The 27,781-nt window shown below is 43.5% G+C and overlaps 1 protein-coding gene across 2 annotated transcripts in view; it reads right to left on the bottom strand.

Moving 5' to 3' along the window:
* TTC27 (tetratricopeptide repeat domain 27) overlaps nucleotides 1-27,781 on the bottom strand; it is a 140,058-nt gene that overhangs the window by 55,514 nt on the left and 56,763 nt on the right. For both annotated transcript variants that reach the window (XM_037146569.2, XM_037146570.2), the window contains exons 10-12: nucleotides 20,994-21,107; nucleotides 9,662-9,757; nucleotides 5,549-5,671 (exon numbers count right to left, since the gene is read on the bottom strand). In XM_037146569.2, the coding sequence (XP_037002464.2) occupies nucleotides 5,549-5,671; nucleotides 9,662-9,757; nucleotides 20,994-21,107 (333 nt within the window). The remainder of the gene's footprint in view (nucleotides 1-5,548; nucleotides 5,672-9,661; nucleotides 9,758-20,993; nucleotides 21,108-27,781) is intronic.

Raw genomic sequence — 27,781 nt, 5'->3', positions numbered from 1 at the left:
ATAGAAATAGGGAATTGGCCCTGGCTGGTGTGGCTCAGTGGACTGAGTGCCAGCCTGCAAACCAAAGGGCTGCCAGTTTGATTCCCAGTCAGGGCACTTGCCTGGGTTGTGGGCCACCGCCCCTAGCAGTGGGCTGTGTGAGTGGCAAACACACTGATGTTTCTCTTCCTCCTTCCCTTCCCCTCCCCTCTAAAACTAAAATAAATAAAATCTTAAAAAAAAAAGAAAAAAAAAAAGAAAAAAGAAAGACATGGGGAATTGGCAAACCAACAACTCTATGAAAACTCTAAGAAGCCTTCCAGACAAAGAATGAAGGAGGAGGAATGAGCTCGGGACCCGGGGATGGTACTAACTGTAAAGAGTATCTCTGAGGACTACAGAAGTGACAGAGTAGGTTGAACAGGCGGAGGCTTGTTCCAAGGGGACAGAAAGATGGGGCAGGCTAAGAATGTCACAGCCACTAACAGATTCGGCCACCTGACCACAGCCTTAGGTTGAAAACTGTGTGTACATATGTGCTGCGAGCTCAGACAACCTGGGGCACGTTTTCTAACCCCAGTCTTCTTCCCTGAAGCAGGCAGCAGAAATGGATTCGGTTCTTGCTGTGCCAGAGGCTGGTTCTCCGGGAGGCAGACTGCCCACTGGAACGGCGGCCTACATCCCGAGCGCAGTGCGTAGGACGACAGGCAGAGCTAAGGGAACAGCACCACCTACTCTTACGGCTACCAGGACAATCCTTCCAGCAGAAAGCAGTCTGAATTCTTGTTGCAGGAGCGGCAACTGAAAGGTAAGAAGTGCAAACCTCCTCGCCCAGCCCAGTTGGCCATGCCCAGCGCGGCTTCTCCTGGGGGGGGGGGGTGCCCAGGCCTGTCCACTCTGCCACTGAGCCCACTGCTCACTAACTGCTTCTCATGTTTATGTGTGTGACTGCACCACGCTCTGGGGCTTGGTTTTTCAAAGGCTACTGGCCAACATAAATATTCCAGGTCCAAGATAAAACAGCATAATTAAAAACAGGCCTGGTTATTCAATTAGCTGATCATCTCCTGTTTGTATTACCAAGTTAAAGAGTATTTTCCGTTATTTTGCCTATTTTTCTCATTCGCATGAGCAAAACAGGTTTTAAGTTACAAATGGAATATCTACTTTTTTAAGGGTTAACAACAGCCATGATGGAGGCAGGTGTGGGGAGAGAAGTACGGGCTTCAGAGGAAATGCAGGCCTGAGCTGGGACCCCAAACCCTGTGACTCCACAAGGCGAACGCGATTCATACTTTGGAAGTTATAAATATCATATGACAAAGACAAAATAATTATATAAAGAATGCAGTGCATGAGAGGCATTCAAAAATCGCACTATGTAATAACAGCATGCTTATGGTATTTTTAGACTCTACTGAGCAAGAATAAAAATTCTATTCTGAATGAAACCTGCCCCATTTCTCTGCCTCAAGTTAAGAGGTTTAAATGGGAGGAGAGAGATCTCATAATTTGATTTTGGAAAGAGAATACACAGGTATGTATGTGGCAGGGGTTGATGAGGTATCTTCGCCAAATGTGAAGTTCAGGAGGAGTGTCTACGTGAAGGTTTGCTTCAGTGCAATAACTAGTCAGTGAACACCCGCTAGTCCTCATTCAGCAAATACTGCTGCGCACTCCCTATGTGCCAGGCCTGTGCTAGATGCTGGGGAATCAGCTGTAAACAATGTAGACACAGTCTGGTTCTTAAACAGCTCACGGTTTAGTAGGGGAGATAAGCCAGCCAGTGGGAAATGACAGTGGTCCTGGGTGTCACAGAAGCAGACAGAGAACACCACCGAATCTGGGAGGGCGGTCCCAGGGAAAACTCACTGTGGAAAGGAACCACCAAGGAGTGACCGGAAGAAATAAGTAGGAGTTTGCTGGAGGACAGGTTCTGCACAGAAAAGAGCATGTACAGAGTTCCTGAGCTGAAGCAATGTCGCAAAACCAAGACATTACGAGTGGTCTGGCCCTGCCAAAACTCTGCACCCAACTTGGATGAGCACGTACACAGAGGGACGAAGCGGAGAGAAAGGGCAGGCGCCCACGCAGCTAGCACTGTGAGCAGGAGTCCGATTGTGAAGTGGTGTGTGGTGGTTGCCACACTAAGGGCTTCCACTCATGCAAAGAGCTCCACTTAGTCCTGGGGACACAGGGAAGCTGCTGAAGAGCGTGGGAGTGACATGACCAGACCCATCTTCTTGGAAGACCACGCTGGCTGTGCTGTGGGAAAACCACTTGTGGGAAATCTTTTAAGTCATATAACGAAATGATCTTAGAAGAAGAAAAACCAAAACCCTAACCAACTGCTAACAGAATCTCAGCTGTTAAAAATGTTAAATGTTAAGAACATTTACTTGCAATTTAGAGAAAAATATTTTCAGAGCCCCTGGCTACAAATGGGGTGTAATGAAAGAAAAGGCTGCATGATCTCAGGTGCACCCTGTCTGCCAGGAGCGAGAGAGAATGGGAGTGGTCCCAGCCGGCCTCTCTCCGCTCCCTGCCCCTCACGGCCACCACCCGTGCGTGGGCCAGCTCAGACTCTGTTCTCCGTCTAGGACCAGATCTGCTCAGCTAAATAAGACGTTGTCCATGTGCCTGGGGAAACTGCTATTAGGTGCCAGATAACTTTTAAAGACTAAATGCTAACAGATGAGAACCAGGTCTGATCCCTCAGTCAAGCAAAATTAATTTTGGCTACTTTGCCAATGGTCATTAAATAATGAGAATTTCCATAAGATAATTTCTAAATTAGAGAATCTAAGACCCTACAATGGGTCTTGCAAACATGAACACCAGAAACAATGATTAGAATTAGGTACTTTTCAGAATTCGCCTTTAAAAAAATTATGTCATTAAGCACTAAACTCAATGATTAAGATGTCGTAAACTTCTAGTTAAGTCAAAATGTAGTGACAACTGCCGGCATGTGACCAAACACTAAAAGAATATGAGCTGTTTTAGAAGTAAAACATTTGCTTCCAACCTGAAGCAAAACTTTTTAGGGTCTATTGGTAAACCAATCTGCAAATACAGCATTAAGAAAAACAGGTGAGGGAAGTCTCTTATGTAGCAAATAAAATGCTAAAATCAACCTTTCAAATCAAGACTTTGAGAATGTTTGGCTGCAACTCACAAAAGACTTAGGACAAGGTAAGTAACTGTATGTTCCTAAAAATTGAAATATGTACATTTTCTAAAATAATTGCAAAAATAAAAATATATCGTTATTACGACATTTCTCCCAAGGCCATGTGCAAATTAGAAAAAAATAATGCCACAACTACTTTGGGGACATAGTCAATCTATGATCTGAAAAGGGATGGATTCATTATATTTTTTCCTCTGCTGTTAGAGAAAGTCTCTAACTTTCCATACTTTCTAAAAGTTATTAAATAAATTTAATATTTCAGAATTGGCTTTGGATATTTGTGATTCATCAACTTGCTTAATTACTTCAAAAACTGCCATATTTTTACGTACAGTATCATTTGTGTTTACTGACCAACGTAAAAGACCAGCACACTGAAGAACGATGGAATGGGAACTACGTCAGACTTGTGGGGGGGCACACAGTCAAGACACTCATTCAGCCATTCACCCCTTTGTTAAACAAACAGCTGAGTACTCCTTCGGTGCCAGGCAATGAGCCCTACAACATGTTTCAGTCCCCCAAGAAACATAATACTAGATTTCATCAAATTTGAGATGCCATCAATTGTACAACTAACTCTTACCTAATAAAGCAAAAATGCTTCAATTAAATTATGACATAATGCCTTGATGAATCACGTCAGCCTCTCACTGCTTTGATATTTTTTCAATCTATTCAGATAAGTTTGGCGATTTTTCCTGCCTTTGTTTACGGTGCTAGACATTTTAAATGGCAGCCTTTATTTAGCATCTCGGTATGAGACATAGTCCTCTGCTCGGAGGTGTTGCCCTTTCCTGGCTCCCACAAAGCACTCAGTTGTTTTTAAGAAAAAGTCAATGGAACTGCAATGATTTCTCCAGTAACAAGTGTTTACTTCCCTAATACCGAACTTACACCTCTCTACTTCGTTTCCGTCCTTCACTGGATAACAGAATCTCTCTGAAGGCAATTTCAATGGCAATTATCCAGCCTGGGTAGCACTGACACCGTGTACACGGCACAACCAAAACTACGGCGTTAAATATGGCTGCCGCGAAGCCTGTACCAGCCGGCCAGGCTGCCCCCGATGGACAGCAGCTGGGAGGTGCCATCAAGTGTCAGGCACACGCCAAATGCAGAGACGTTCAAGTGTGAAAACTGTCTTAGAACCACAGCAGTAATAGCAGCAAACACTCAGGCAGCACCATGAGGAAGCCCCATCCTATGTTTTACACACACTATACCATGAAAACCTGGAAGGTCACAGACTGCATGCCTCTAGATGAGAAAACTGAGGCCAGGGAGGGGCCGGTGGCTGGCCCGACAGCCCAGGCCCAGAGGCTGTGCTTGCAGCCACTCTGCCATTCGACCTCTCCAGTTAATGAGCAACAACTGGCTTTGTGACCTGAGGCAAAGCGTTAGAAATGCCTGTCCTTATTTGGAAAAACAGGGGATGGAGCTATTTCCCAGGATGAAAATATTGTAATTATATCTCTTCTACAGTAAAATATAATTCCCAAACTAGTTCCTCCTTAAGCCAGTATAATTCAAGGGCCTTCAGTGCCAGTAGTGACGAGTGAAAGACATGCGAGCTTTACTGCCAGTCTGAAACTGACACAGTCTAGAAGGGATTCAGGAAACAGACACACATGTCCTTGTTCCGCTCCTTCTTTTTTATGGTGATGGGGAAGGGCTGACTGTTGATACAAATGACCCAGTCTGGGGGGTCTCACTCAGTTTGCATATACGGCAGAAATGCAGTCATTTAAAATTTTAATCCAAAATAAACAGATGACTTCAATATGTCAGTTTTAACAGATATTCACAACACAGAGGCCCTTATTTTTAAAGTCCTGTTCATTTATTAGGGGAAAGATAATACATTAATAATAGATGCAACTATTGCGACATTTTCTCTCTTGACTCATCTACGGTAGAACTAAGTGTGTATTACATACCTAACAACTCTCCTGCCCCGGGGGTCATCACACCATTTGGATGTTCTTTGCAGACCCAGCCAGCTGCTCCCTCCCAGATCACCTGCCTTCGGGCAACAGCCTCTGACCACCAGACACCCCAGGGCGAGTAAAACAATTCCCAGTATTTCTCTGTGAAGCTGCCCTACAGGAGAGTCAGTTAGGCAGAGAGATCAGAACGTGAAGGGTCTCCAAAGCCTTCAACGCTCGTTCCCTCTTACTTGCACACACGCATGCAGACACACAAAACTGTCTGCTCCGACAGAAACCACTGGAGAGCAAACATTAAAAAGATTTCTGGCGGGGGAAAGGTAGAAAAGGAATATAAGTGAACTGCTGGCAAAAGCAGGGTTAAAAGTGAGAAGGCAGGCAAAGACAGGCGGCTCTTGCCAGCACACGGAATTCCGCTCTTACATACCTTCCCATGCTGCCCAGCTCTTTCATGACAAATGACAACATCTTCCCACATTTCTAGCTTCTCAAATATCTGAAGGGCTGAACTGGTACATCCCAACTCGAAGAGTAAACTTGCAAGTTGGCGCTAGAAAAATCAAGTTAGAATAATGAACATTTTCTTCATGCAAAGGCAGATTCCTGTATCATTTGCAGGTATATCCAATCTTCCATTTTAAGGGTCTGCTTATTGTAATAAATGCATAATTTATATAATTCAACCTCAATTAATTAGGAATTTGCAATGATTCAATACTTACCTTTACCTTATAGGACAGACTAAAAAATTATATAGAAACTGTTCAAAATACTCAATATATCAATTTTTTCCCAAGAACTCAGAAGAAGTTAAAAAGCAAACTCAGTCTTTATTTTTCACCTAGAGATCCTATATATGACATCTCTGATTTGTAAAGCTGAGAACAAAAAATTGATTTTTACAACTCTAGTTAAAATGACTATTATCGAAAAGATAAAACATAACAAGTGTTGGCGAGGATGTACAGAAGGGAATCCCTGTGCACTGCTGGTGGAAATGCAAATTAGCATGGCTGCTATGGAAAACAGTGTGGAGGTTTCTCAAAAAACTGAAAAGAGCCCTGGCTGGTGTAGCTCAGTGGATTGAGCGCGGGCCTGCGAACCAAAGGGTCTCGGTTTGATTCCCAGTCAGGGCACATGCCTGGGTTGCAGGCCAGTTCCCAGCAGGGGGCACACGAGAGGCAACCACAACACTGATATTTCTCTCCCTCTCCCCTTCCCTTCCCCTTGAAAGATAAATAAAATTTGAAAAAAAAGAGAACTACCAAATAATGTAGCAACTCTACATCTGTGTATACAAAGGAAATGAAATCATTATCTGTAAGAGACATCTGCACCCCCACGTTCATGGTTTTATTTATAGTGGCCAAGATAAGAAAACAGCATTAAGTGTCCATCAATGAATAAATAAAGAAAAAGTGAGATACATATAATGGGATATTATTCAGCCATGCAAAGGAAGAAATCCTGTCATGTGTGACAACACGGATGGACCTCGAGGGCATTATGCTAAGTGAAATAAGTCAGACAGAGAAAGACAAGCGCTGTATGATCTCACTGATAAGCGGAATCTAAACAAACTGAACTCATACAAACAGGGAACAGACTGGTGGTCGCCAGAGGTGGGAGGTCAGGGGTGGGGGAAATGGGTGAAGGTGGTCAAAAGGCACGAACTTCCAGTTATAGGATAAGTAATTTCTGGGGATGTAATGTACAGAACAGTGACTATACTGTACTGCGTATTTGAGAGTTGTTAAGAGGATAGAGCTTAAAAGTTCTCATCACAAGACAAAAAATGAGGTGATGGATGTCAACTAAACTTAGTGTGGTGATCATTTCACAATATACAGCTATAGCAACACATTATGTAGTATACTTAAAACTAACACAATGTCGCCCTGGCAGTATGGCTCCGATGGCTGGAGCATCATCCTGAAACCAAAAGGTTGCAGGTTCAGTTACTGGTCAGGGCACAAACCTAGGTTGCAGGTTTGATCCCCAGTCTGGGCGCATACAGCAAGCAACCAATTTCTTTCCTTTTTCCCTTCCTTTCCCTCTCTTAAAAAAAAAAAAAAAGAAAAAAAAAGCAATGAAGAAATGTCCTTGCATGAGGATTTAAAAATAAAAACCCTAATACAATGTCATATGTCATAATATCCCAAAGTGAAAAAAGGAAATTGACCTCAAATAAATAGATCAATAAATAAATAATAAAACTCCAAGGAGTCAACATAAATGACATTAAATTTGTTACTACCTTTTGCACTTTATGAGGCCATTTCTGGCTCTTTCTCACTCAGGTCTACTCAGATTTATTTGAAGTACACTCTGAAAAACTTAACCACCTAACTTCCCGGTTTAACTGTTGTTCAATTACAGTTCAATTACAGTTGTCCCCATTCCCCCCCATTACTCTCCCTTGTCCCAGCTCCTGGCAGATAAAAATGGACAAATAGTGGTATGGTTAGTAAGGAAAAATAAAAATATTGTGGGTTTACAAGTGGGTCTTCCTACAGAAATGAAAATAACACTAGACAGGTTTAAAAAGTACGTGAGGTTCTTGAGCAAGTTATGGTTTCATACTAGATGGGATGTGTTGTCTTCTCTTAAAAACACTTTTACTACTCTTTCAAAATTCAATATATACTAAGAGTTAAGAAGCTAATGGATATGGAAAATCTAGGATCAACAAAATTTGAAAGTAAAATGAAAATATACCTGAAAATTACAAGTTAATATGTTATCAAATAAATAAAGGAAATGGTCCAATTCTTTTGTATTCTATGAAGCATATGAGAATTTGGCTATTTGGGGATATTTGACTGAATATTTTCAATAAATGAACATGGCACGTGGGAGCTTGAATAAGTCTTAACGCTCATGCAGTTCAGCAGTCTAAACATTCCATCTGACAAATAAAAAGGTTATGGCACCTAAGCATATGGCTAGCCGGTAGCAAAGACTAATTCTCTTTTTACAATAAACTGTTACTTCTTGATCTTTAAAAACAATACATGAAGATATGATTATTTCCTATAATAGAGAAAAATAATTAAATTGCTAAACAAAAAAGGATGTTTATATAACTGCCCCAAAATCCTAAAATCCACAGCTTCCCATGCAGATAAAATAAACTCAGCCTAAATTCTATTTGAACAGTATTTAATCTTCCTAATGCTTCTGTTCAGAAAGAGATTAAAAGCTACACCCTCAACAGACATGTTTTGTCACAATAATAGCTCAGAGTCTGACACATTTATCTACCACAAAGCACTCCAAAAATTTCAGAGGTCATGGTCAGCAACATGCCAGAAAATTCAGTTGTTAAACTTTCTCTGTGAAGAAGCTATTCCCTTGAGATGATATAACACAGCTTTTTAGGTGTCTATGTTTATTGAGACTCCTTGAATAGATAACGTGAATTCTAATGTGTGATAAGCCCCCCGGGTTCCCAGTGCGTAAAAATATAAATGAGTCTAAGAAATCTTATAGTGTGCATTCAGAGTCGGCAACAGTGGGGTGGCATGTGTGAGTTTGAAGCCAGCTCAAATGACAACAGGTACTAAGTCACCTAGAAATTTCTGGCAGGCACCATTTGACTCCACCTAACATCTGTGTCACAGCTTGCTCACCTGTTAAATGGGGACATTTCGCAAAATTGTTGCAATAAAATAACGTGTGTGAGATGCAGAATGAAATGCAAGCCTCGTACTAAGTGTGCAATCACAGGTGGTCAGCACTGGAAAAGTGTACTGAAGTGCAGCAGGCCTCAAGTCTCTTCACTGCGAAACTAAGAAATTGGACCAGGCATCTAAATCGTTTTCAGTGTTAAAAAATTTTAAAAACAGGGAACCAACCTGTAACACAGGAGAACTAAGAGGCAGGGGACCAGAATCTCGCCCACAACATGAGGCGTCAGGAGTGGCACTAGGTAATCTCACATCCTCAAAAAGAGGAAAGCAGTTGAGAGCAAGTCACGACCCAGAGTATGAAGTCAACGCTGCCTCTCGCTTTCTGGTTAAACAAATTGGTTCAAAGGTTCATTCTTTGGCAGAAAAGTCCTTAAAGGTTTTGCAAATGTAAAAAGGTATTTTGAGCCCTGGCCAGGTGGCCCATTTAGTTGGAGCGTCATCTCGTGCAGCAAAAGGTCGCCAGCGGATCCCTGGTGAGGGCACGTACAGGACGTTTCTCTCTCACATCCAGGTTCCCCTTGCTTCCTCTCTCTCTAAAATCAATAAATGTATCCTCAGGTGAGGAATAAATAAATAGACATTAAAAGTTATTTTGAAAATAAAAGCTTCTGTGGTTCTATTATTTAATTTCAAGGATTCTGTTTATCCAGTTTTAAATTCTTTAAAAAATGTTTTAAAAGTCTAATATCACTGTAATCAAAATAGTTATTTGTAGTAACTGACAATCCCTAGATATTTTTATTCTTTGCACCAAAATACCTGAAGACAGACAAAATTGAAAACAATTCTTTTCTAATGCACTTATCTTTCAAATGCAAAGTGCACCCAGTGACAGACGAGGAAGCTACCTGAATGGCCCAGTGAGGTGGCACTGGGCAGCAGTAGAAGACCTTCAGACGTTCCAGTACAGGTGTGGCCTTGTCTTCAAATTGGTCTGCAAGAGCCTGAGGAGCACAGGTCACAGTCAGTCCCTCCGTGTGGAATAACATAAAAAAGGTCCTTATTGTCAAAGTTACACAATAGACACAAACACAAGTCGCTCTGATAAGGGGACGGGATGTGTACATTTTTTTTTAATCTCTTTTAAAAGCACAGTAAAATTAACCAACATTTACGTAAACATGCATATGAGAAGTTCACCAGAGAAATGTTTTTAAAACTAAGATTTTTCTATAACAGTTCTTTTGAAGAACTGTCCTTATTAGTCAGCCTTTCCACATTTCTAAGAAAAACTTTCCTTTAGTGCGCCTGTTTCACAACCCTAATGCCACTGGGACAATGGCACTTTCTAATATCAATCAGAGAAAAGCTGCATGAAGAACGTCATACAGGACTACCTTCTCAGGAGCGAGATGAAGGTGGAGGGCGGATCTGCTTGCGCACACAGAGGGGGTTTTCTCCCTCTCCGGCAGCAGAGCCTCGGAATGGACGCTCATTCATGCCAGGCCATCCTCAGGGCACCGGGACAGCAGTCAGCGGCCTGCACCGGACAGCCAGTCGCTCCGCTGCACTGAAATGCCCGCACTGGTTGGCGCTGAACAACTCGACTTCCAGAGCCAGGTCGGGAAGTAGACCCTACGTCCGAGACGGCTGACTCTGAGAAGAGGTACCAACAGCCGACTGCGAAGTCTAAGGCCGCCACCATCAGTGGTCAGCCATCAAAAGAGCTCGCATGTTCAGCGCCAGAGTGAACGCAGACGTGTTCGGGAGTCCCAAAGCAAAGACGGGAAAAGCAGCCTACTATCACGATCATCTTCACCTGTCTCTTAATTGGTCACACAGTTCTTAGCAAGCATATATCTTTTTTCAGACCTTCTCTAAACCGTGACAATTGTTGCATAACACAGCACTCACATTTTCTTTTCTGCCAGCTGACTAGTTTCACAGTACTGCTGTATGAGGATTGATGGAAACAAGAGGGCAAGGCTAGTAATTGTCTGCTGTTAATACACACACCGTGGTTACATAGGAGAATGTCCTTCTACCTGAGGACAGTGAAGCACCATGTTGGTAACTTAGTTGCCAATACTCAAAGACAGAAAACCATGCTGTACTTGCAATTTTTCTGTAAGTTTGAAATTGTTTCAAGTTTTTACAAAATTAATTTTTTAAATTGAAAATCTAAAAAGAAGCAGCAGCAGCAAGTCCAAGTTTCCTCAGAGGAAAGAAAAAGTCAAGGGTCTAACATAGCCCAGCAAAAGCACGAGACAAGGAGACCGGGTTCTGAGTGGGGCAACTGCTCGTCTATCATACCAGGTGGGGGATACATTTGTTAGCTTAAGAATATCCTGTAGAACGAGAAGATACTCATTGCATCACTTGTTTGACAATCCAAGATGTTATTCAATCAAGTCAGTCAGAACAAATTGAGACATAACCACACTCCTAAACCATCTCGGTCAAAATATTTTTAAAGCTTTCTGGCCTTACTTCAGAGAAACTTAATAGCAAAAAGGTTGCACGCTTCTGCCCAAAGCTGTTTGGCTGTAGAAAGGAGAAAAGAGAAGAAAAACTTGTGGCTGAATACATATGGTTACAATACATAAATAAAAGGTTCACTGAATTACTTCATCAGAAGGGGCACAAATTTTTCTTTTTATTGATTTTTTTCTTTCTCTGGAAGAAAAAAAAACCTGAATGCTTATTTAATAGTAATAATAAAGCCAAAAGCAACATCACAACACTTACTTTTATGAAGCCCTAATTACATGTGAGTATTTTATTTTCAAACAGAACTCATGTTGTTTGCTGTACTTAGTGCATCTAGCTAAAACACATTAAGCACTCAGTAAACACTTGCTGAGCTACTAATAAGCAGATTTGTTATGCATTTCGGATACTTTGAGGTACTTGCACATGATCTCAGAGTAAGTGCCTCTGACACCCTCAGAGGCTCTCTCGAGGCAAAGGCCACAGGAGGCCAGAGCACAGAACCAGTGTCCGCTGGCGCCCAGGCTGAGCCCCTCTGCAGGCAGACACGCTCCGCAGGAATCCCACGAGGACAAATGTGGATAAAGGGGCAGATTAAAAACAGAATCCTGACCTACCTTCAGTCCTGCACAAAACACGCTTCTCTGCACTTCAAGCACCACCACCAGCAAAGTAAGACCCACCCACCAACAAAACTAAGACCGCTCAATGAATGCACGAAGAGGGGGCCGGCGTGCTGTTCTCGGCCTACGTCCCCTACAGGGTTCAGACTACCCTTTTTTGTTTGCTAATCTACTGGACATCGGGGACCTGTAGTACACCTCCACATTTTTCACAGTAGAGTTATTTCTAGCAACTCATTTGGAAGTAACTGCACTACATTCACACAAACAAGAAGACCGTGTCCGCACGGTAAGTGATTCCATCATACGAACAAACTGGACCCTTCCCAGGAGAAACGATGCTGTAAGTGAAGGGACCTGGCTTCTGTTCCAGGTTCCTCTCCGACAAGCGAGACGTTCAACCACAGTGGCGCCCATCTATGAAATGACCTCCACGTGACCTTCCCAACCCCAACTCGCTATGAGCACAGGGCTTTACCAACGGAGAGTTTTGTTCTACTTTAAGCACTTCAGGCGGTTTGTTAGTCTGAGGCACCCTCAGCTGAACACAAGTCCCGTGTGCATTCCGTAGGGGCAAGCCCGGTACCCACACCGTCTGGAAACAACAGCAGGGTGGTGAGCACCAGGAGAACGGGACTGCACTAGAGTAGAGGCTCGGGGGCTACGTGCGTATCCGTGTTCATAGACATGGTCATAAGCAAAGCACTCAGTGAAAAACGGACACTTTGCAAGCTTTCACCACACCCAGAAATTTAGGTAAATGGCCTCTAAACCAATGCCCACCCTTTCACTTGCCATTTTGTCTTTCTAGTTTTTAAATGCCACGAATTTCAGGTCTGAAAGTCATGGACACTTGGTCACAGTTAAAGCAGGAGGTGGTCTTTAAGAAAAGATGTAAATATCACAGAGAAAGAGAGAAAGAAGCAAATATACCCGGAACAATCATTAAGAACTGAAAGCAAGACAGCGTGTACTCTGGGAGGGTGACAGGAGACAGGTGGGTAAACAGGAACGATGATGGGGAGGGAGAGGAACAGCCCAGGGCTCAGTCCGGAGGTGGGGAGAGAGCCAAGTAACAAAGTCAGGAGTAACTACTGGGACCCACCAGAGACAACTTCACAGAGTGTACACCAACGTGATATGAGACTGTCTTTGAGTTTTAAGACCCCCCCCCCTTGGAAAAAGCTGTTTTCTGCTCCAGCCTCACCCCAGAGCACGCACACCTTGAGTGTCCTCTGAGGAGAAGCTACTTGAGCACCTGAGTTCCCCGGGCCCGAGCAGTAACCGCTCACGCCCTCCAGGAGCCCCAGGACCACGATCAGAGGGTGTCTCTGTGAAACCGGGTAAAAGAATGAGCCCCCAGAAAGCAATGGCGTGGCCTTTCTTCCTAACGCTGTTTTCAGTAGAGAGAGAACTTCCTCCCAAAACTGGAGAAGATCAAGGCTACATTTTAAAATTAGCACGCAGAGAATGATTTAGTACAGAAAGACAATTCTGAACAAGGTCTGGGATGATTTAGACTTTATTTATGTGCTCATATCTAAAAGTACGGCACACATATCTTCAAAAGAGTAGAGCTAGTCCCTAAGGACCTGCCCTTTTACTGAAGGCTGTTCATTTTTGCTCGCATGACATCAAAGTCTTTATCAGCTTTCTAAAGAGCCAAGTAGAAATTAGCTGATAATCGAAAAAGCATGACTGATCTTATGCCAGATCACCTTGCTATGGTGTACAATCTGTGCGTGCGAGTGAAGGAAGGTGAGATTTATTATAAAAATATGTCCTTAATCAAATATAGCCAACGATTGGGCTGAACAGCTTTCTGACAGGAGTCTGCAGTCATTCAGGCTACACTGGTTTACGAGCAGGGTGGCCAAGCTAACCTTCACCTTGAACTCCCTAGCTTGGGAGAATTCCCACTAGGAACAGCAAGAATGAGAATTAAAACCTATTAGCAAACCTACTAACACCATGAAACCCACCATTCACCTAGTATTACCTCAGATATAGGAAACTGCAGCCCAGAGACATGAAAATGACTTGCCCAAACTCATAAGCTTCATGAAACAGGTGAGCCTGCCGAATTCCAAAGACCAGTTGACAGCTTCATTAAAACCTTATATCATAACTTAGTGGACTTATCAGATCTGTGAAAATAAAATGGCAGCTTTGGAATGGAAAAATATTGAGAATTCAACTCAACTGCTTTTTTCCTGAGCCCCGTTAACACTGGAGTCAGGGCACAGCCTGGTGAAGACTTCCCATCACTTCCTCCTGCTCCAGACACGGAAGAGACTGTGGTGTGTGGGCTGATGGGCGCTGGGCCCGCAGGTGGGGGAGAGGTGTGGGGAAACCGAGGTGTCCCTTTTAGGAGTCCAGAGCAAGGAGGTGACCGCCAAGAGGCAGCCCCCGCGTCAGCACGGGTCGCTGTGTTGGACTGTGCCTTTTAGTTAAACCTCAGGTGGGGTTCGTCCACATTCTGGTTTTAGGACCTCTTTAAACTTTTATAAATTATTAAGGGATTCCAAAGAGCTTTGGTTTATGTGAAATACAACCTAGCAATATTGTTCATATTAGAAAATACAACTGAGAAAAATTTTAATACTTATTAATCCATTTTGGGGGAGTTGGCCAAAAAGTCCATTTGGTTTTTTCTGTGAGATGATTCTGGCAGTACTTATTGTCTTTAAGTTCCTTTGAAACAATTTTATTAGTTTTTATAGAGACAGCTTTTAGATCAGCGTGCATTAAAAAAAAGTTAGCAAAATTGGTGAATTGTGTAGACATTTTAATATTAAAGATGGAAGAAAAGAAACAGCTTTGACATATTATGCTTTATTATTTCAAGAAAGATAAAAACACACACAAAAAAAGATCTGTCAGTGTATGGGGAAGGTTCTGTGACTGATCGAATGTTTCAAAAGTGGTTCATGAAGTTTCCTGCTGGACATGTCTCGCTGGACGATGCTCCACAGTCAGGTAGAGCAGGTGAAGTGGACAGCAGTCAAATCGAGACATTAACTGAGAGCAGTCAACATTCTATCATGTGGGAGACAGCGGACATCCTCAAAATAGCCAAATCAATGGTTATTGGTGAAAATGAAATGTGTCTTTTGTTTTGTGGAAAAACCTAAACAGACTTTTTAGCCAACCCAATAAAATAAAATAATCTATTAAATCAATGTAAATAACATATTTTTATGATAAATACCTATACACAGTGTGGGGCTAAAGTAGGTTTACAGTTGTGAGTACATGAAGGTTTATTCTTGTATTATTACTTATTAATTATTGTATTACTTTCCATACAAATAACCATAAACTACTTTTGCCTCACCCTGTATATAATTCTTAAAGTCTAGAAAAGACTGGCGATGTCTGACATTTTGCAAATCTGTTTATCACCTGAATTCTCACATGTGCTTCTACAGTTGATCTGTTGATAGATGCTTATGAAGAAAATGTAACTTCACAGAGGTATTAGTTGGAAAGGGAAGAATATGTCAGTAGTTTTTCCAATTAATTGTGGATATTATTCTTTGATAGTACACCAAACATGTTGTGGCTTCTCAGAGTTACCTGCAATCTGGAATTTGTCATCTTATCAATGAGTTTTTCTGTTATAAATACTGTTACAATAAAATTCACTGGTCTGTCTTGAACTTTGAATGGATCTTGTACTCATGCTTGATTTTTTTAACATCATGAATTAGTCATTTGGAAAATGCACAGACCTTTCAAATGTTGACATGTTTCATATATTATTTAAAAATTATATGCATTAGTATCACCAACAGTGTCATCAGAAAACTCTCATCCAAATACCAACTGTGAACTTGGCAGCTTCCCAGTTGCAGAAACAAGTTTTCAAAACCTCTCGTTTTTTTCTTCTAGAAAGCTTAAAAATTTATCATTGGTAACAAATACTGTCGATTATTTTCCTGGAAGTTACAAGCTCATTTCTTTTATTTTTGAGAAAATTCTGCCAAATACCCAAGTCTGAATACCCAAAATTTTTCAGGAGTCTTTCAGGTAAAAACCATGTTCTATAGAAAAAGCAGCTACTTCCACTTTTTCTTGAGACAGCCACACACTTTAGCATCCTGCACAGGTTCATCACAGAATATAAAAAAAGCACTATCTGCTGCTTTATCAAAGACACTTATAAGTAATACTGTCTTTTAACTGGGCAATCTGGAATTTCCTGGTTGGTGGTAGTAAGGTGATCTGCCTCAGAGACACACCCCCATTCCCCAAAGAAAGGTGACCTCGTCTGAAATAATCCATTGTTTGCTATAAACTTCCCGCTGCACACCCTCTTCCTACAAAAGCCTTCAATTTGTATAGCTCCTCAGAGCCCGTCTCTCTGCCAGATATTTGATGCAGCTCAATTCCTGAATGGTTGAGTAAAGCCAATTTCATCTTTAAATTTAGTCAGCTGAATTTTGTTTCTAACGCTACAAATGCACGGCGGTAAAGTGTGCAGACTACTGGCTTGGTTTGGTGCCCCTACATTGATTGGGGCGAAGCGGCCAGCAGTCCGACCCCCACTGCTTCTGCTGATTCAAATCAACACAGTGAACCGTAAATAATATTTGGTATTATTACACAGATAGTTTTGACCTGCGGACACTCTGAAATGGTCTGGGGACCCCCAGGGACCCACAAATCACCCTTGGAGCACTGCTGCCTTAGGATTACTAGATGCAGAGTCTCTCGTGCCTTCCCCACGCCCCACCCAGCTCCGACTTTCTCCCCAAAACGTCTCTGGGTCCTTGCTTAGTGTTTATGGAAATACTTAGGAGTTCTTTTTCATGATCTTACCTTAAAAGATTAGAACACAAGTCACCCTGTTTACAACTACCAGTATTATAACAGTGCAAAGAATAACAAATATTTACTCTTAAAACCTAACTGATGTTTTAAGTAGCTGTATTTAAGTACTAGTACTGTATTATCCTTCCAAAAGAAAAACTGAAGTAGTTAAGTCTAATAATAATTACGTCCTGCTTTCCTGAGAAGGTCTCAGTCATTTGCACAGCACCTGTTCCTCAGAGAGCTCAACCTCAGCTGGGCTCAGGCTCCGCAGCCCTCCGTGACACTCACCTCTAAGGTTGCCCTGGCACGCACTCTGCTGTTCAATCAGAGCACTGGCTTCAGACCTCGGAAAATGCCCTCTTTGCCTCTGCTCTGTATGTACTTGGGCGAGAGACAGAGAAACATCTGGAGCAACTAAAGATTAACAGCGTACCTCCGCCTGAGGCCGTCTTTCCCCAAAGCATCCATAATCACCACCACCCCTGGACCCCAAATCTCAGAGACTGGGCTGAAGAGCCCTATTTTAACAAGCAACTTGGAAGTGATCCATAGTCCAGGCAAGTTTGGGGAGCACCGTGTAAAGACATTAAGGTGTTCACAGGGCGCTCTCCCAGAGAAAACCAACTTATCAGTTCAATCAACGTAATCTGACTCCGTTCAAACAATGTAAGCGTGCCCCCGCCTGGAATCTGACTAAGTTATCGTTTAGTGCCTCTGGGACTGTGCTTTTTTTAGTGGCTGCACTTCATCCATCCCATTAGTAAATTCCTTGGCCATTACCTTTTAAAAATTTTTCTATAACTTTCCAGGTTTTTAAATGTTGTACTATCAATAATAATGTTTATTTTGTGTTTTACATCACTTGTCCCATTCTTTTACCTCATCTATCTATGAACTAACTGTTGCTGATTTTTACTAATCTATTATGGTGAAACTCATGTCCTGGATCAGCCTATCAGCATCCGTCTGGGCAGCCCCCCTCTCGTGGCCTCAGCAGAAGCCAGCTTCACTCACCGCTTGCACATTCTCTTCCCACAGTACCACATCCTGGTATCACGTGCATTCCAATGTCCTCCCCACTCACTTAAGCCAGAGGCCTTGAGAGGCTGAGCTCTGCATCCGAACCTCTCTCACAAAAGCCTCAACTCACTTCCTGCCTGTGCTCATCCAGTCCCTTCCCTCGAGATGATGGTGCCCTATATAAATAAAGTTTTACACTGATGCCCTTTTTTTTCTTTTTTCAGCCAGTTTTCATAGCTTCCTTGGGACAAGGTATGGTGAATAAAGGCATGGGCTTCAAAATCCAAAGCAGACTAGGTTTGAATGCCAACCCAGCTATAAGACCCTAGGTGAGCCACTTGGGTTTTCCGTCCTTTAGTTTCTTCATCAGTCAAAATGCAGACAATGCCTACTTACTGGGACTATTTAGCTCCTGGCATGTGCATGCTCAGTAAATGGTAGTTAACTATACACAGTTCTGAATAAACAGTACTAGTTATAATTATTCCAACAGATAAAAGCGTAGCTATAGACACGTAAGTAATCCTAGAATACTTTTCAATAACTCTGAAATGCTACACGTGGTCCTCACTGTAGGCAGCCTACAGAACCAGGGGAGAAGACATTTTCATATCTCAGATATTTGAAAAGCTCAATGGCATAACTCAGCGATTCTTCTTGTAACTACACAAGAAGAATTGTAATTATTCCAATGCTTTTAGATTTTTCAGGTCATAATGACCGCTTTTACTGAGTTAGAAAGAATTGGGCAGTTTTATTTTTTTTGCACTTAAACTTACCCTCCTGTAAACTGACGATAATAACAGTCAACATTTATTGAGGGTTACTCCATACTAATCCAAGCACTAATCCAAGGCACTAATCCAAGTGTTTCACAAATATTAAGTCACTTATTGCCTCAGCATGCGTATGGTAGGCACAACTGCTCTCCTGTCTACAGAAAAGAGCGGCAGCCCTGGCTGGAGTGGCTCAGTGGACGGAGCGCTGGCCTGCAAACCAAAGGGTCACTAGTTCGATTCCCAGTGAGGGCACATGCCTGGGTTGCAGGATAGGACCCTGGTACAGGGCATGTGAGAGGCAACCACACACTGATGTTTCTCTCCCTTTCTCTCTCCCTTACCCTCTGTCTAAAAAAAATAAGAAAATTAAAAAATTTTTTAAATTAAAAAAAAAAATATTTTTTAAATTTGCTTAAAATTGTGAGGTCTTAATTAACTACCACAGTTGAGAAAATCAAATTACAGAATGAACAGTCTCTAGTGACAGAATAGGGCTTTATTCTCCAATTCCCAATTCAGGGCAATGTCCCCCCAGAAATACAAGGGTGAAGGGAAAGATCCCTGCTGGGTATCACCTTCAGAGGCAGGGGCAGACCGTCACGACTGAAGTTAACGAGTTTAAGAAACAATGAAATGACATTCATCAGCAAGATTATTTCAATAATGAACATAAAGTAATCTCATGTTAACCCTCAATGACTGAGTTTACTGAACACTAAGTTAAAGGAGTTAACATGACAGAAGACAATGATGACATTTGGTTTACATTTTGGGGTGGGCTGTTTTGGACATTAGTAAGATGGTCCCTTTGAATATATGTGGTTTTGACTAATTTGTTTCATATTTGGATTGTATGTATAATACACTGCTTTTACCGTGCAAAAGGAAAAAACAAAGATGTGAGCTTATGAAAAAGAAAATGTATTTGGATTTGGATCAGACAGGGAGGGGGAAGCTGAATGACAGGAGAGAATACACCTGCTTTATACTCCACTGGTAAAAACCAGGGCATGAATAAACACGGGGCAATAAAAACTGAACATTCAATGGTTAAAGAACTCCAGCCTGGAAGAATTTCCTTGAGAAATTCTTCAGTGTTTTCAGTGGACTCTCCTCAACTTGGAGTTCCTTCTTCCTGTGATCTTATGATGTTGGTATATTTACCTTCAGCCGTGATGCATCATTTTCAAGTTTGGCATGTGTCACTTAGGAATCCCTTCCATACCTGCCCCTGGATCTTCAATGTAACTGCCTGCTGCCGTGTACGTTTCAGTCCAGACTCTGTCATTAAGCAGCTCGGCAACTTGGGGCCGGTCACCTGGCCTATCACAGCTGCATTTCTCCAACTGGTAACCTGACAAGACCAAGCTTTCCCCTAAGAGCTCCTTCTGGCATATTTTTTCTTTCCACTTTAACAAACTTATCATTTTATCGCTTTACACAGCTGAGGAAGGAAACAGATTTTCACAGAAACTAAAATGGAAAATTTTGTAAAACATTGTTTTATATACACACATATTTTTAAAATAATTTTCCTCTTATTCTTCAGGGATGCAGTAACATCAACAAACACAGTAATATCAAACTCTGAATCAGAGGAATTGGCAAAAGTTTAGGTTATGAGGTAAATGTCTCCGTAATGATAGAAAATTCGATAAATTTCACATTCATCTCATCACATGATCTGGCTAATTCCCAAAAGCTCTGGATAGGAGACAGCAAAGATTTTCCTTGCGATACCACCCTGTGGAGGCAGAAACAACAACTCCCCGACTCTGTTTTACAGGTAAGGGCTGTACCACTCTCTCCATCACGAGCATTTGGATGGCAAGACAAAGAGACTCCAGTCTCAGTGAGGCCAGGTCAGGGGGCTGGGCAAGAGGCAAAGTCATAATGTCAAGACCTGGCAAGCACAGAAGCTGCTGTGCTGGGGACCCTTCTGGGCCTCGTCCTATGCACCTCTTCATCTAGCTGTTCTTTGTATCCTTTCTAATACCCTTTATAAAAAACAAGAATAGTAAGTAAAGTTATTCCCTGAGTTCTGTGAGCCGTCTGAGCGAATTATCAGGCCAGAGGAGGGGTCATGAGAAGCCTCGACTCAGAGCCAGTTGGTCCGAAGTACCCAGCCTTGCAACAGGCGTCTGAAGTCGGAGACAGTCTCGTGGGACTGAGCTCTTCACCAGGGGGACTGGACTAACCCCACTGTCAGGAGTAGTTAACCTGTGGGACGCCCCCAGCTGATGCACACAGGGAAGCGGGGCCTTCCTCAGCGTGGGAGACACGCACGGTGGCATCCCAAGTGCTGGGACAAACACGGTGGACACGGAGCTGCTGCGGAGAGCTGGGCGTGGAAGCCAAGCAGTCGGATTTTAAAACCTGCACTCTAAATAGTAGCACTGTGTTCCAGCACAGTGAAAGCCGTCCCATCCTTTCAGATTCCTGACGTATGTGCCTGCTTACTGACAGCAACGCAGACTCGGAAGAGAAACAAACCGGCGGCAAGAGCTCACCTGCGTCTGCCTCACCGCCCGCTCCACTCGCCGCGTGCTCCCCCTCTCCAGTCTGGTCCGCAGGGCCAGCGCCGACGTCTGAACGGCCCAGAACTTTGGCTGTGAAAGCAAAAACTGACGGAAGAGGAAAAATAAATATAATAAAGACCACAAGAAGGAAAGATAAGAGGGTGGACTCCTCTCTGAATAGAACAAAATTAAATCTTCCCAAAATATCGGGATTCAGCTGAATGCAGATTCGACAATCTCAGTGAAAAACAATAAAACACGTTCTTTCAAATATTCTCGGGAAGAATGTGGCCACTGGAGCAGAGTCATTACTTAACCTGGATGATTCATTCCGTTGACTAAATCCCTTGAAGAATGAGTCAGAATCTCTCTGGATAATCAAAACAGTAAGCAGAGTGTAGGCCATATATTAATAAATCTATACCATAGATTTATACCCACTATAAACCAATAAATCTTTTTATCACACAGATTGCAATATATGTGAGAAAATAAACTACATAAAAATGGAGATGGGTGGGGTAGTAAAGGGCAAAGGGGTCAAATACAGGGTGACAAATGATTTGACGCTGGATGGTGGGCACACAGTGCCACATACAGATGATGTAGCAGAATTGTGCACTTGCAACCTGTCTACTCTTTTTAAAAATATTTCATTTATTTATTTAGAGAGAGGGGAAGGGAGGGAGGAAGAGGGAAAGGAACATCAGTGTGTGGTTGCCTCTCACATGGGCCACACTGGGGCACTGGCCTGCAACCCAGGCATGTGCCCTGCCTGGGAATCAAACTGGCAACCCTTTGGTTCATAGCCCGAGCTCAATCCACTGAGACACACCGGCCAGGGCAACCTATATGATCTTATTATTAACCAATGTCACCTCAATAAACGTAATTTAAAATAGATTTAATTAGGGCCCCCAAATAAAGTTAAATAAAAATAAATGCTATTTTTGTCAAATTTGAACTAAATTTTTAAAAATCACCCAAATTTACAATGGAAAGCAAACAGAAATCTGGTAACACGCACAGAGTAGGTGGTTCAGCCTGCACAGTCCTCGCCCTGCAGCAAATGGTCCCGTCCCACGTCCCACAGGCAGGACACTAGATTTCCCTGGCCATCTCCGCCTTTTGGGGGCTGTGACTGGAGAGGAGAACCCAGCCAGCAAGCCCACGCTGGTGCAGGGTGTTCAGGGAGACAGAGGCTGGACTCCCCTGCACCACCAGTTCGAGCCTGACAGCAAAGATAAAGAACCCACAGCTGTCTTCATAGGGGAATCCCTGGTCCAGCTAATGCACCAGTGTGAGGTCTGGCGGGAGCTCCTCTCTCTTCTGCCCAAACCTAACTTTGCCCTGGGTGGTACAGTGGCAGCTAGAGAATGGGGAGGTGGAACACAGCGAGGCTGCAGCGGTCTGGGCGGGTACAAACAACCACAGGCACACAGCAGAACAGGTGGCTGTCAGCACCAAGGCCACCATGCAACCAGCGAACCAGCCACAGCCCCAGGCCCAGGTCACAGTGCCAGGCCTGCTTCTCAGGGGCCGGCGACCTAATCCACTTCGTGAGAAAAACCCACAGGTGAATGAGCTGGCTGGTAGAGGCAGGTTGGCTGGCCACAGACCCGCTTCCTGCATAGTGACCCTGGCTTTGTCCACTCAGATGGTACCATAAGCCACTGCGACATGTAGAAGTACCTGCACCTGAGCCAGCCGGAGCACACACCTGTCACCGGGCCCTGCACTCCCTGCTTCTGTGCCTGCGGGAACAAGACCAAGGTCAGGGTGTCTCCTGCCAGAGCCCATACTCTCAGCATCCATTTTCTTGCAACCTTAAATTCTCGTTCTTCAGTGAAAAAGAAAAGAACAAAAGGAGGAGGGAGGGAGGAAGAAAGAAATCTGGTGCCTTTTCATTTAACACATATCCTAGTTCATACATGCACACTGAATTTAAACTTTAAGTACACAGAATGCCAAGAAATTAAGAAAAACTGCCCTTGAATATGTACATACAGAATCCTAACACCAGAGAAAACTGATCACCATCAGTTCAGAGAAGGCAACAGAAATCACCAAATCTGACCACAAACATGGCAGGGAAAAATCACAGTTCTTGGCGAGGAGAACAGGGCAAAAAGTATCGTGACCCAAGGGGGCTGCACATGCGCGTGCAATGAACACAATTTAAGTTCTTTGCTGCTTCACTGGAATCCAGCACTGTCGCTGGGTGATCAGTCTCAGTGACTTTCAGGAAAGAACACTGTGAGGGGAGGGAAAACAAACTTGTCTGAAAACGGACTAGAGGATTCCCTCGCTTCATTGTGCTTCATAAACATTGCTTAAAAAAAAAAAAGCAACAAATTGAAGGCAAGATCCTCCACCAGCAAAAAGATTACAACTCGTTATATTGCAGTAGTCTGGAATTGAACCCATGATCTCTGAGGTATGTCTGTATTTGAATTTTCTTTTTATTGTATTTTCCCCATTACCCTTTACCCCTTTATACCACCCTCCCACCCCTGCGATCACATTGCTGTCCGTGTCCATGAGTCCGTTTTCCTTTTCGCTCAATCCCTCCACGCCCTCCTCTCCCCTTCCTTAGCTGTCATCCTGCTCTGGGTGAGTCCGTTGCTATTTTGCTTATTAGTTCAGTTTGTTCATTAGATTTCACATATAAGTGAAATCATATGGTATTTGTCTTTCTCTGACTGGCTTATTTCTCTTAGCATAATAGTCTCCAGTTCTACCTACGATGTTGTGAAAGGGTAAAACTTTCTCCTTTTTATGGCTGAGTAGTATTCCACTGTGTAAATGCCCCAGAGCTGTTTTACCCACTCATCTACTGTGCATACTTGGGCTGCTTCCATACACTGGCAATTGGAAGTAATGCTGCAGTGAACATAGGGGTGCTTATGTTCTTTCGAATTAGTCTTTTGGGTTCCCTCAGATATATTCCCAGGAGTGAGATTCCTGGGGTCAAAAGGCAGATTCATTTTTAATTTTTGAGGTACCTCCATAGTGTTTTCCACAGTGGCTGCACCAACCTGCCTTCCCGCCAACAGTGCAAAAGGATTCCCCTTTCTCCACATCCTCGCCAACACTTGTTGTATTTGAATTTTCAACTCTGAATCTAGGCCAATGCCCTTACAATGAAGAGGAGATGAAATATCAACAGGTTAAATCACTTGTTGAAGGTCACACCCTCATTAGTAGCCAAAGCTGACTCTAACACTTGGTCTCCTGATCCCCGGAAGATGTTTATACTATTTTCAGCACTTTCTCAAAACGACCTGTGCTCATTTAAATTGTAAAGATATGATTACCTCCAGGTAGTGACTGACAGTACCTGGAACATTGGGGAAGTCAGTAAGAAGAAGACTCAGTGAGTAACTTCAGGAAACTGCTATATGAGAAACATAGTGGAAGAAGAGGAGTAGGCAAAGGATACACAGGGGGGACCCAAAGGCTGGGGTCTCACTGAGGCGTGTGTGCTAACGACTCACTGGAGCACCCACTCAGGACAAGGCAGCGTGCCCAGAGCCCCAAGGACAGGGCGGCAGCTGGACAGACGAGGCCCCCACCCTGCCAGAGACTGCACTTGAACGCAGTGTTTTCCCATAACTAACTCTGTGACCTAAAATATTTTAATTTTCTTGAAATATAGTTTATAAGATTAATGCATAACCTTATCTTGTTAGCCTTTATTATTTAAATCTACAAATACAGTGAATTTACCAACATAAAATGTGTATATGGCACTACAAATACCTAAAACAGAAGACAATAAAAATCTAATTCTTTAAAATGTGTAACACTACCTGGAACAAGATTTTATTATAAAATATGATCTCAAGAACTTTCAAAAGAAAGAACTTGCTTCATTAAGTAAATCTGCAAACCGATTCTGCTACCTGCAGTGGGAGGTACGGTATTGCTGCCGTTTTCCTCCTCACTCATTAGAGGCACATCCGTCACCTCCTGACAACAGGACAGAGAGCACTCGGGACAGGGCTCTGTAGAACGGGGAAGTCTCCACGCCAGGCAGCGCTTGATTGGAATCCCAGCTCCACTGAGTGAGGTGATTGGCTGTGTGACCTCCCTGGGTCTCACGCTCCTCCTTGATAAACAGGGATACCCATTTGCGTCTCTCACGGAGTTGTGAGGCTTAAAGATGAATTTGTGAAGCTTCTCAAAGCCTCCCAGGGTGCCCACGTAAAGCACAGGGGCCCCCTCCCAGGTCTTTCCTATAATGCCTTCCCTCACCCCTCACAGGAATCACTATCCAGAGTGGGTGTGGGTGATGGTGCTGAAGTCCGATGGGGGTTCAGGACACGGCACTCCCAAACTATGGCATCCTGGCATCCTGAACACTTCATGCCAAAGGAGTCTGAGAAAGCAGGAGCGGGAGGGTCACTCTGACCCCGCCCCTAGCCTGCTCCCCCGAAAAAGGTCAGAAAACGCTCCTGGGGAGATGCCCTCTCTCTAACCTGCAGAAAGGAGCACCCTTACACCAGAAGACACACCCCAACAGTGAGTCTAAGATTCCCCCAGTCGGCTACACTTCCCTCCGCCTCTCCCATGACGGCCCACTCTTCATCAAACCTCACAGGAAGATGCTCAGGGCTAATTAACTGTTTCTTCAGGTCTTCATTTCCTTAAGCAGGCTCCCATGTATGCAAACCCAATAATAAATGGGTGTGCTTTTCCTCCTGTTAACCTTCTTCGTCAGTTTAAAGTTCAGACTCAGCCAGGGACCCTACAAGGATGGAAGAAAACTTCTCCTCCCCTCCAGCTGCCAACTGCACTGATCACCTCACCAAAAAAGTCGCTGTCAATGTAAGAAACATTCAAACCTGTACAGAATTTTCTGAATTTATTTGAGCCAGACCGACAACTGCCGGAAAGCAAAATTGAGAAAATGCCCCAGAAAACGGCCGTTTTGCATCTTCCTGTATACATTATAATCAGAAAAGAAGACAGAAGGGGGTTACACAAAATGCACTGGTGATAGATTAGGAAGGTGGGAGAAGGAACAGAGGGGCGGGAGGGAACCTCTGGGATTGGATAAACAAATGATAGCTGTACCTCGTTCACTAGGTGGGTACAGGATAGTTACCAGTCAAAACTCAACACAGTAACAGTAACAGTAACGACAAGGGGACTTGTGCGCTCCCTCTGCTGCCCTGCTTGAGGGGTGGGGTGGGGGTGGGGCAGGAAACAACTCTGACATCCCAAAGGTACGTTATAGGGGCGCAATAAGACAACAGACCGGCTCAGTTAAGGTAAAGACTGACGTTTGTCAGGGAAGACTCAAGCCTAGGGCATGACTACCTGCCACAGCTGCTTTTAGTTATTAAGTTTTAATTTCGGACCATCCGGGTGTGCAAGGCCATCATGAAGGCCTCCCCTGACCTCGGCAGGCTTAGCACGTGGCCCTTTGCTTCCACATGGCAGCACACGGATGAGCTCCGGGCTCGTCCGAGTTACAGCCCAGCTTTCAGAAGGTCCGCTCACCACAGTGGGGACATATTTTCCCCAGAAAAACGGCGGTCAGACTGCTTTCTCTGCTAGCACGAGAACAGGAGTTTGCCTGGGACTTTTATGTGAAGGTCAAATAAAGCATTCTCACTAAACACTGAAAGTAAAATGCAATCTGGCAAATACACATTTGAAAAACTTTAAAGAAGAAACTGACTGGATAATAGTATCACTGAAGAATGCATTTGTCTTATATCCATTTGGCTGGGATTTAGAAAGCGGGAAAGCCTGAAAGGAGGTAACAGCAGACAGGCCACATTTAATACATTTCGTGAAATGCTGCTGCTTACAAGGTAAGTATCAATCATGACACAAGACAGTAGGTAAAAAAAATAAGAGAGAAGACTAAATAGGAGAGAGATGCTATAATGCTCCACTGACTTATGAAGAAAATTGTATTTTTTAAAAAACCCAGTGGAGAAAACCCCAACCCAGTTGCTTCCCTCTGTAGTTCATCCAGATGGACGGACGGAGCTGATCCAGAGTCTCTACCGCGTCCCAGCGAGGGTTGCTGCTCTTAACTCCACGCAGCTTTAGAGCTGAGAATGGGCACCGCCCCCTCCTGCTGGCTCGGTCTCGCCCTTCAGGTCCCAGCTGCAGCGCCATCTCCTCGGACGGCCCTTCCTGACCACCTACCTTAAGGACTCTGTCTCTCCCCAGTGATTCTCTGTCACAGCATCCGGTCAGCCTTCTAAAGGAAGGAGGTTCTGATACACACAAGTGAACCTTAAAACATTACACTAAGCAAAAGCCAGACATAAAAGGACGACTACTTTCTGATTCCAATCACACGTGGTACCTAGAACAGTGACACTCATGGAGACAGAAAGCAGCAGGGTGGTTGACAGAGGCTGGGGAGAAGGAAGAACGAGGAGATGCTGTTCAACGGGGACAGAGTTTCCATTTGGGATGATAAAGAAGTTCTGGAGATGGATGGCGGTGGTAATTGCATAACAATGTGAATGTTCTAAATGCTGCTAAACTAAACACTTAAAAATTGTTAAAATGGATCTTGGCTGGTGTGGCTCAGTGGATTGAGAACCAGCCTACAAACCAGAAGGTCTCAAGTTCAATTCTCAGTCAGGGCACATGCCTGGGTTGTGGGCCAGGTCCCCAGGTAGGGGCATGTGAGAGGCAACCAATCAATGTATCTCTCGCACATTGATGTTTCTCTCCCTCTTTTTCTCCCTCCCCTCTCTCTAAAAAGTAAATAAATAAAATCTTTAAAAATAATTGTTAAAATGGTA

The sequence above is a fragment of the Artibeus jamaicensis genome, unplaced genomic scaffold (assembly GCF_021234435.1).
Source record: "Artibeus jamaicensis isolate MK-2021 breed Jamaican fruit bat unplaced genomic scaffold, CSHL_Jam_final contig_465, whole genome shotgun sequence".
Classification (NCBI taxonomy): Eukaryota; Metazoa; Chordata; class Mammalia; order Chiroptera; family Phyllostomidae; genus Artibeus; species Artibeus jamaicensis.
This window is presented reverse-complemented; position numbering and strand designations above follow the sequence as displayed.